The sequence below is a fragment of the Lissotriton vulgaris genome, unplaced genomic scaffold (assembly GCF_964263255.1).
Source record: "Lissotriton vulgaris unplaced genomic scaffold, aLisVul1.2 SCAFFOLD_2748, whole genome shotgun sequence".
NCBI classification, from domain to species: Eukaryota; Metazoa; Chordata; class Amphibia; order Caudata; family Salamandridae; genus Lissotriton; species Lissotriton vulgaris.
The window spans coordinates 15,771-26,134 of record NW_028251782.1 but is presented as its reverse complement, the minus strand read 5'-3'; the positions used below and the strand labels follow the sequence as shown (position 1 = coordinate 26,134).

General features: G+C 47.4%; 1 protein-coding gene across 1 annotated transcript in view; it reads right to left on the bottom strand.

Moving 5' to 3' along the window:
• Positions 1-9,374, bottom strand: part of LOC147662766 (F-box only protein 31-like) — a 36,338-nt gene extending 26,964 nt beyond the window's left edge. Inside the window, exon 1 of the mRNA XM_086950915.1 lies at positions 8,005-9,374. Coding sequence (XP_086807041.1) covers positions 8,005-8,049 — 45 coding nt within the window. The 5' untranslated portion in view covers positions 8,050-9,374. The remainder of the gene's footprint in view (positions 1-8,004) is intronic.
• Between the last annotated feature and the right edge of the window lie 990 nt (positions 9,375-10,364).

Below are 10,364 nucleotides of genomic sequence, written 5' to 3'. Positions count from 1 at the left end.
GTCACCTGCTGCCGCTCAATCTCCACGCATGGAGTTGGAGACTGAACAGGTTCGGGTGAAGAACCATCCCATGCTGCTGCAACCGAAGATCCTCCCAAAGGGGCAGCCTGATCGGAGGATCGATGGCCATGCACAGAAGGTCGGAATAGAAGTCTCTTCATGATTAATCTGCAGCCACCAGAATGACTTGAGCCCGGTTGTGCTTGATCTTCTTGAGCACTCCGGGCAGAAGTTGTATAGGCTGAAAGGCATAGAGGAAACTGAAGATCCCCTTGCGACGAAAAGCGTTGTTGAGCGACTGCCGCCTTGGAAACTCCAACATGCAATACTGCTGACATTGCGCGTTCTCTACGGAGGCGAACAGATCTAACCAAGGCTCTTCCCACCGCTGAAAGGGACCCTGTGCCACCTCTGAATGGACACACCATTTGTCATCGACCAGGCACAGACGGCTGAGTTTGTCCGCTCTGGCGTTGAGAACACGCCAGGTGGTGAGCCACCAGGGATATGCCCTGATGTTCCAGCCATGTCCAGATGCAGAGAGCCTCCGGACAAAGGGTCCATGACCCTACCCCGCCCTGTTTGTTGCAGTACCACATGATGGTGGTGTTGTCTATAAACACCTGCATACTTTCCCTTTGAGAGAGGGAAGTAATCCCTTCAGTGCCAGACTGATCGTTCGGAGCTCCAAAAGGTTGATATGGAGACTGGACTCCGCTGGGGACCAGACACCTGATCTCCACCTTTCCCAGGTGACCATCCCATCCCAGGAGTGACGCATACGTCACCAGCGTCAGATCTGTTTGGGGAAGGGAGAGGAATCTGCCGCTAACCCAATCTTGGTTTGTTAGCCACCACTGCACTCGATCCGTAGTTCCCTCCGAGATCTGGACGTAGTCGGAAAGATTCCCCTGATGCTGCGCCCACTGGATCTTCAGGTCCCATGCAGAGCCCGAATATGCCAACTGGCATGATCCAACTGCAGAATAGGGGAAGCCTTGAGACCGAGCAGCCTCAGAGTCATTCTCACCGAAATCCTGACTAGAGGTTGAAACATCAGTTTCATAGCCCGAATATTCCAGACTAGCTGTACGAGAGGATAGCCCTGAAACTGCACTGTGTCTAGAATCGCTCTGATGAAAGGGAAATTTTGAGCGGGAGTCAGGTGTGACTTTGGCATGTTGAGAGTGCACCCCACGATTACAGGAGGTCTGCTGTAGTTAGGAGGTGCAAGATCACAGCCTGGGGCGAGCCCACCTACAACAGCCAGTCGTCGAGATAGGGGAAAACTGGTACCCCTGATTTGCGCAGATGAGCTGTGACTGCCATCACTTTCATGAACACCCTTGGAGAACTGGTAAGGCTAAAGGGGAGCACAGAGAACTTATTAATACTTGTGGCCCACCGTGAACCATAAGTAACGTCTGTGGGCAGGCAGGACGGGGACACGGAAATAAGCGCCCTGCAAGACCAAAGCTACCATCCAGTCAACTGGGTCTCGGGCAGAAAGAACCTGGGCCAAAGTGAGCATTTTGAACTTCTCCTTCCAGAGGAAGAAGTTGAGATTCCGAAGGTCTAGGATAGGACGCAGGCCTTTGTCTTTTTTGGGCACCAGAAATTAGCGGGAATAGCAACCACGCCCTACTTCAGGCCCAGGGACCCTCGCTATGGCCCCCTTGGCCAAGAGAGCAGTAACTTCCTCGGGGAGAAGCGCCAAAAGATCCTCAGACTTATTGTCATAGAAGCGTGTCAAGAAGGGATGTGTAGTCTCAAAGGGGAGGGAGTAGCCTCTTCGAACTATCTGCAGAGCCCACCTGTCCGACGTGATGGACTGTCAATGGAGGAGGTGATGGCTAATCCAGTCTCCAACTGGCCAATGAAGGGCCTGAAACGTCGGATTAGGAGGCGGGGCAGAGGAGGGGGGGCGGTTTGGACTGGCTTGACCACGGGCTTCCTGACCCACGAGGATGCGGGGTCAAACGTCCACGGCCATACAGATGATGGACAGCTTACATGACTCAGTGGCTGCGCTGGACAGGACGTGGTGGGTGCCCCTTCCTTAGCCACGAGAGGCACTGAGGGGGATGGATTGGAGCCATGAGACCCAATAATCTGGCTATAGCACGTGATTCCTTGAAGCACTCAGGTGCCGAGTCTGCCTTTTCGTCAAAAAGGCGATTGCCATCAAAGGGGATGTCCATCAGAGTAGATTTGACATCCCCTGAGAAGCCAGAAGTCGCAACCAGGCAAAGTGTCATAAAGATGCAGACAATGAAACCATTCTGCCCAGTGAGTGTGTGGTGTTTAGTCCACAACAAGTAGTGAATTTCGCTGCATCTCTTCTGTCTGCAACAGCTTGGGAGAGAACGGCCCGGGCCTCCTCCAGGCACTGAGGCAGCACCCGCACAATCATATCCCAGATGGAATGGGAGCAGCGGCCCAGGCCCAGGAGGCAATCGGTATTCACAGACCACAATGCCAAGCTGGACGAAGAAAACCTCTGCTTCCCAAGATGGTCCAGCTTCGTGGATTTCCTATTGGGGGGAGCAGAAGAGAATGCACCTTTGGAAGATGAGGCTTGGATAACCAAGCTCTCAGAGGAAGGACGTTGCGTAAGGAATGCTGGATCACCCGCAGTGGGCCGATAGTGGCGGACGATTGTCCTGCACACAATAGCCCCTGTGCAGGGCATGGACCAAGTGCCTAGAAGGACATCAGTGAGGGCTTCACTAAAAGGAAAAAGAGGTTTGAAGGTAGGAGCCGCAGGCTGAAGCACCTCTGTCAGGAGGTTAGTCCTGACTGCCAACGAAGGGAGCTAGACACCAAGGACCTTGGGGGCCCTCACCACCAACACTGCATAGGATGTCCCATCCTCCGTAACACATTGGTATCAGCAAAGGTCCATCCGCCCATCCATGGGGTCTTCAACTGATCCACTAAAGGGTCCAGAGGCCCCACCCAGTCCTCTTTCCCACCTCCTGGTATAAAATCAACATTGGGGATGAACATAGGGATAAAAGACCATTCTGTGTCGGTGTCCGGGACAAGGATGGGGTCGACGCCGACCGGGGACACGGTCGGCGTCAGGAGCGTTGCCGCCGGGATTGACGTCAGGGAAGGTTGAGGTGGATCGACAGATGTAGGTCTGGATCCGAGAATGGATCCATAGGGGGCATTCCAGAGCCGCCAGCAATATCCTAGGGCCCCAACTGACTCTATGGGGTGAAAGGCCTCATGAAACTGTTGCAAATGGGCAGAAGACGCTCTGGCTCCTGGAAAAGTGGGCAGGCGTTGAATTGTTTCGGGAAGAGGCTTTTGGAAAGGAGGCTTAGAGGGATGACGCTCTGTGTCCTGAGTCATGTCGGCCGACGGACAGGGTGAAGTCGAAGAACGCCTATGCTTCTTTGACTTCTTCTTGTGCTTACCTAAATGTTCCGAAGATTTAGAATAGGACGAGGAGTGCGGGCTCTGCAACCGTTCTCGAAACCTTCCTCTCGACCGAGAACAACATGGAGCAGAGTGGCGTGCCTCCAGCAGCTTTCGGAACCGCTCCTGCAAAGCTTTCGGATTCATGGCCCGGCACACTGAGCACGACTCTGAGTTGTGGTCGTGCTCCAAGCAACAGAGTCACACGAGGTGGGGATTCGTCAGACGTCTTCCGATGACAGGATCGGCAGGGCTTGAATCTGGTCCTACCCTGGGACATCTCAATGTTACCAGGAGTCCAAGACTCAGAATAAATGTTGACAAAAGTTGAAAAAAGGTAGTAAAAAAACAGCTAAGGGGTACCTCTCACCGGATCTGCGCTTAGGCTGGTGCGGAAAAAGAAAGAATCAACGTCAGCGTACCCAGGCAGTGTCTATGTAGGTCCCGCAACGCCATTTCCAGTGCGCACGATGACGGACTCGGAGCCGACCTGTGCCACCGAACGACGTGCAGGAGTCCTGCTAATGCAAAACTCCGGATCCAGACGGATGCCTGGGGGAAATTCGAAGGTAAGGAATCTACAACTAGAAGTCTCTATCAGATGCATTTTTAATTCATTTTCTTTTAACAATGGTAGTTTACACATAAGGGCATTCTGCTCTGGGCAACATTACCTTCCTAAAGTAAGGAATAACCAAATACAATGTAGTTAACCTGTAGGGATAGTAGGGTTTACAGCACACTCAACTTTGTGACTTCTACAAGAGGATGCTACTAGGAACTGGCAAAATGGCAAAATTAGATAAGACTAAGACTTGTGCCGCCAATGAAAACATTTTATTTGTACACCCCCTCTGTGTAGGTGGTTAGAATGATATATAAATATAAGTTACAATACTGACAACTATAACTAACAATTCGCTTCCTATCAACCTACGACAATCTTATAGCCTTCTGGGACCTGCTGAGCCCCAACAAGGCATCAAAATACTGTTTGCAAAGAACAAATTAACTATTTTTAAATTCAGGTGCAAGTATACAACAGTTTCCAGCGTTTACCAGTTTCCATGCAACCCATTACCCATTTCCCTCTACATGTTCCTAAGGGAAAAGAGAGGAGGACTGTGGTTAGCGTGGGGAAAAAGGGATGAGGCACTATGGATTACCAATAGAAAGAGTAGCTTGTACTTATTGCAAAACATTTGAGGGCCAACCTACATTCCAAAGGATGCTGGGTTAAGGATCTAATTAAATAATAAAACTAAGGATGACTATGGAGACACATTTCCGGAATATATCACAGGAATACACCCATGGCAAAGGGGCCAACAGACATATCAAATAACAGATAGATATAATATTCAGAGATTATTTAGAGATGTGAATTGCTTCAAACTAAAAGTTAAGCAATGTTAGACAAAAACATGAACTTGCAAAGAATGCGATGTTAAATATTGGCCATAGGTGTTTTCACCTTCACAGACATGTAAACCAGCAACTTGCAATGTAAATCACTTGATGAGAAATGGTGACCCGGAGATGCGTTTCCAAAGTTATGTGCCACCATGGAGGCAAGTAACCTGTTAAAGTACCCAGCACCCTAAATGCTTCATAGGTACACTTTAAAGTTGGACCACACAGCTGGTCCTTGCAGAGGCCTCATCATTACAGGGAAGATTAGGGAAAGAGAACACAATCACCCAGATTTACAAAAGAATGACAGAGGAGTACAAACTTCATAAAAAAATGTTTAGACTGAGAACAGGAGAGAGCATATAACTTGGGAGTGAACAGGGGTACAAGCAATCAAGGGCACAACATTTCAGAACACTAATTAGTTTAAAAGGTTTATGGGGAAGAACTGAAAGAATCTATTTAAGGACAGACGAATGGTAGCATTCCAAATATTTATTTATTTATTTATGTTTGACATTTATAGAGCGCAGCAAATACCCGTAGGCGTCTCGGCGCTAATAGAGAGAAACAGTTGAACACACCTTGGAAGGTGACGGTTATTATAGTTCCTCCTAGCGCCAATAGCTACTAGGCAAGTTCCACGTGAAATACAAGCTTAATTAGGAAGTGCTAATGAAGTGCACATGGATACTGGATGCCCCTGCTCAAAGGACTGCTGAGAACTGCATGCCCCAAGTTAACGCTCAGACTTAAAGATCAAATGTCAAGCAACGGAGCTATTGTGTTGTCCATAAGGGTTAACACAATTGCTACAAAGGTAATACAGAATGGCACAGAGAGCAAGAAATACAGCTAGAAAGGTTTTGTTCAACTCAAGAATGTTAATATTGAGGGGTTTAAAAACCTAAATTTAGAAACATGGCAGCACCCACATAAGCACTCTGAATTCTGGAAGGGTCTCTGGCAGGGAAAGTAAAGGGGAAGTTGGTCTCCAGCTCATATTAGAATAAAGAAAGGGACTAGGACTGGCCACAGGTTTGGCTTCTGATTCCTGAGAACCCAGATGCATCTGCGTTTGTTGCACTCTCACATGAGGCATGGGTACCAGCTGAACACAGGAAAGAATCAAGCCAGTAGGCCAGCACCGATGAAGGCCCAGAGCCCTCTTTAGTAAAAAGTTATCTAGCACAACGAAGATTAATTGCAGAAGTTGTGCTTGAGAAACAGACAGGCAGAGCTGGTACATGGAAGGCGCTCACTATTTATTTAAGCATGGGGAAAAAGGTGTTCCTGTGCTGCAGCATTTGGTTCTACCACAGCCATTATCTTGGTGAAAACACATGGAATCGAGCTTAAGGAGGAAGGAACTATCAGTATTTTTTGTGGACATTCTAGCCCGGAACTTAAGGCATTTTATGTGGTGAGGCGACAAAGGAATATGGAAGTAGAAGCACTGCTTATGTGCAGTGCAGGAAGCACATGAGCATGAGTCGTCGTCTTTGAAGAATTGACGACTATGAAGGTTGAGATCGTGAACTTCTTTCCCACCGCAAAGACCAAGAATAAAATACCCAAACTCCTGTTGTTGTAGGCTAGAAAAGTGTTCTGTACTTCTGACAGACGTAAATCAGGATGCAAGCTGAGGTGGCAATTGAGAAGAAGGAACTTGGGAGGAGAGTGAAATAACCACACACAAAGGAAAAGGAAATGTCCTCTCAAAATTAAAAACATGCAGTCATATGTCCACTGACAAGAGGTCCACAAGGGAAATCAGAACTACTTATTTTGCTCTGTAGAAGAGAGGGTACTCTAGATGTTCTTTTTTGCAGGTGCTGACAGATTGTCTCTTACAGTTTATAAAATTGGAAAACACTTGCAGCAATTCAGATAAGCCCTTGAATTAGGGTGCAGCCACCCCTTGAAAACATCAAGACCAATTCAGAGAAGGTAAGAGTCATGTATCCAACTTTGAGGGATCCTAATTTGAACGTTATCTGTTTAACAGACAACACCCCAGAGGCTTTACCCACAGAAGAGCTGACCCACCAATTTCTCTTAGCCATCTTACAAAAGAGAGTGTGGCGTAAGGTAAGCTTGGTGTCTGACCTTTACCCCTAAACTCAAACCTGAGCAGCACCATTATCTATAGTGAAATCCAGCAATTGATCAGTAGTTGGCTTGTCTTCACCCAAGGCCTTCTGACTTCCTGACTGGCAACCTTCAGAGAGCGGAGAAAAATCAACAAATATCCCCATATTGTGCCAAAATAGCACATGCTTTAGCTTGGCACAAGGATGATTATATGACCTATTTTAACAGTCTATTAAAAAAGCCTTGCGCTTAATTATCCTGATGCACAAAAAATAGAAGTGAATCAGCAGCTGGGGGACAGGGTAGGAGATCACATGTAAGAAAATGACTGGGGTGTAGGAGCCAGTAGGTGTCTATGGTGGTAGAACCTACCGTGCTCTAAGTATACAGCTTCAAAATCTGGCTGTGCAAGTTATTTCCTTATCATGAGATTTTCTTCATAAGCATCTTTGCCCAGGAGAAGGGTCCCTGTTATCTGAATAGATAACATTGTTTTAATGTATTTACCAAAGAAATTATGCCAATGAAATTCTGCCTTTTTTAAGTATAGCAAATTGTAAATTAAAAACAGAAAATTACTAAAGAGAATAACAAAACAAGAAATGGTGCACTGAGGCAGCAGCATACACGAAGGAAAAAATATAAAATCACACTGTTTCCTTATTAGGATTCCAGAATTACATGCAAAATTTGAAAAACATAATAAACCTCACCTCTCCTGTTCAATTCTAATCTGCAACTTGCCAGTAACTTCACTTGCAGGTTCCCTAAAAACACAGGCACACAATTTCCTCTCATAGCCCCTTAACCTAGCTTAACAAAGCAGAGATATCTCACTTTTGTAGATTTCAAGCACACCATTACATGGGTTCACCAGCACTACCTAAATCCTCAAATGCAGTATCAAAAATATACAAGACGTGTTGCCTGTTTTAATCTAGCACACTGCCGATCTCAAAGCTTGTCAAGTCTGGCCAGCTGTTACCAGATTTGAAAGGATTTAGTCAGTTAATGAGTTTGATGGGAACTGCGAAAAAGCCATCAGAAGGACAGTGAATAGTAACCACTTACTGTTAATTTTGTCCCCTTGGCACTCGTTCCATGAAAGCTGAGCATGACTATCTCCAGTCCATGGCTACCATACGTCCCCTTGAAGAGTCCAGGCTTTAGGATGTCCTCAGGGCTGCTTGGTGGGTGGTAGATGCGACGGTATGTCAGACAGTTGCTGGAGACAGGAAGGTTGGATGTTAGTCATTTTAATTAGGAGCTGCTTCAACACAAACAGCAGAAGGTTCTGCGGATGAAGTCATCAAGAATTAAATAACTATTACTTCTTTCTTCTAGCACAGCTCCAACTATGCCACTCTGGTCACTCAATCCGAATTCCCCTTCCTCTACACCACACTGTATGGTATATGAGCTTAAACAATCTGCTGGCGCCACCACATACAATCCTATCAGAGGTTTCAGTGGACAAGCACTGCCACAGTTTCAGTGCAGTCTTGCCTAATGTCCACATCTTAGGCAAGAATGTGAAGGTATGTAAAAACAATGGCCTAACTGTGGCATGTTTGATAACAGTGGAAATTTTATTTATTTTCCCTCACTAAGGTATACCGTAGAACCTCCTAATGACCATTGCATCTTGTTTTATTGAGGCACATGTAGATTTCAACAGAAAATGCTTTAGTTACAATAATGCTCACAACCGTCTTGCTTCATGTGGTCTGGGATTACATTATTTTGCGTGAATGAGAGTTTAAGCCTGTTAGTTCTACAACAAAATGTTTGAACATTTCATCACTGGGTAAAACAATAGACTGAATCCTCATGGTAGTTTCCCAGATTAGTCTGTATTCAAAATAGTATAGGATACTCACCACACTGACTTTTGTACCTGTAGGCCTTAGTATTTCTTCTCTCAAACTGATAACGATCAGGCAATCTAACCACACAATCTGCACCAGCACAAAAACTGCCCAGGCCATACCTCTGGGTTTTGCCATGGACTTCCCGAAGCCCTTCGTTAATATTAGGGCTCACCCAGACATCTAGGATGGGAGCAGGGAAAGCAGGCATGCCAAATTAAGGAAATGATACAAAGGACAGTTATTGCCTTGCCCTAGTCCAATGCCAATCTAAAAGGCCTGAAGACAGTCAGAGGGAGAATCTCCAGAGCTTTTAGGCCACAGAGCAGGCCACTGCTCAGATGGCCTTGGAGGTAAGTGCAGTTGGGATACAAGTGCCAAACTGCACAAAATACTTCAAAAGTAGTGTGGAAAAACGATAAAGTACCAATTGCTGATGGCTAGCAGTGCTAAGAAATGCTGTCCCCTACCAGCCAAAAATAATTGTATGTGAGGCTCAAAGCACCAAACCAATGTCAAATGCACAGTTATATTTGCATCCTTGAAAATGTAACTCCTCTGGAGAGGATTTCTCTACGGAGACTGTGATCTTGGCCGTGCTGGATGCCCTGAGAGACGGCGTGGACAAGGCTGCTCCCCAGGCCCTGGTATTATTAGACCTGTCAGCCGCCTTCGACACGGTGGACCACAACATCCTTCTCCACCGTGTCGAACAGGCTGGCATCCAGGGCCTGGCGCTGGCCTGGGTCAGATCCTTTCTGACAGGCAGGTCCCAGACCCTCAGCCTGGGCTCCTTCAGAGCTCCCAGAGAGCATTCGCTCTGCGGGGTTCCCCAGGGTTCTTCTCTGTCCCCTCTTCTCTTCAATCTTTATCTTCGCCCCCTTCTTTTCTCTTTGAGGCAGTGGGACGTCACCGTGTTCAACTACGCGGACGACCTGCAACTCATCTTTCCTCTTAACTCCCCTTCTGCTATCCCTAACTTTCAGGCAGTTATGTCCCACATTCTCCAGTGGATGGGCCACAATCAGTTAAAACTGAATCCCGGAAAGACGGAGCTTCTTCTCCCCGGCAAGAGTGCCCCCTTCTGGGGGCCTCAATTCTGGCCGGTGGACATGGGCCCCCCTCCCACCCCTGCAGCTTCGGTGAAGAGCTTGGGGGTCACCATTGACTCCGCCTTATCCCTAGGGCCGCAGGTAGGGACCGTGGTCTCGTCCTGCATCTACCAACTGCGCAGGATCAGGAAAGTGGCATACCTTTTCACACCTGATGCCCTCCTGCACGTCATCATGGCCCTCGTCCTCTCCCGCCTAGATTTCTCCAATTCGATCTACCACGGCCTGTCCAAAACTTCGATGGCTAGATTACAAGTGGTCCAAAATCAGGCGGCGAGACTAGCCTTAGGGATTCCGAAGTGGCAATCTGCCAGGCCCCTTCTTGTCAAACTCCACTGGCTCCCTGTCGTCTCCAGGGCAGCCTTCAAGATCGGCTGCCTTGTCTTTAAGTCATTACTCGGCCCCTGCCCTGCCTTTGTCAAATCCCTCATCAGCCCCTATTGTCCATCCC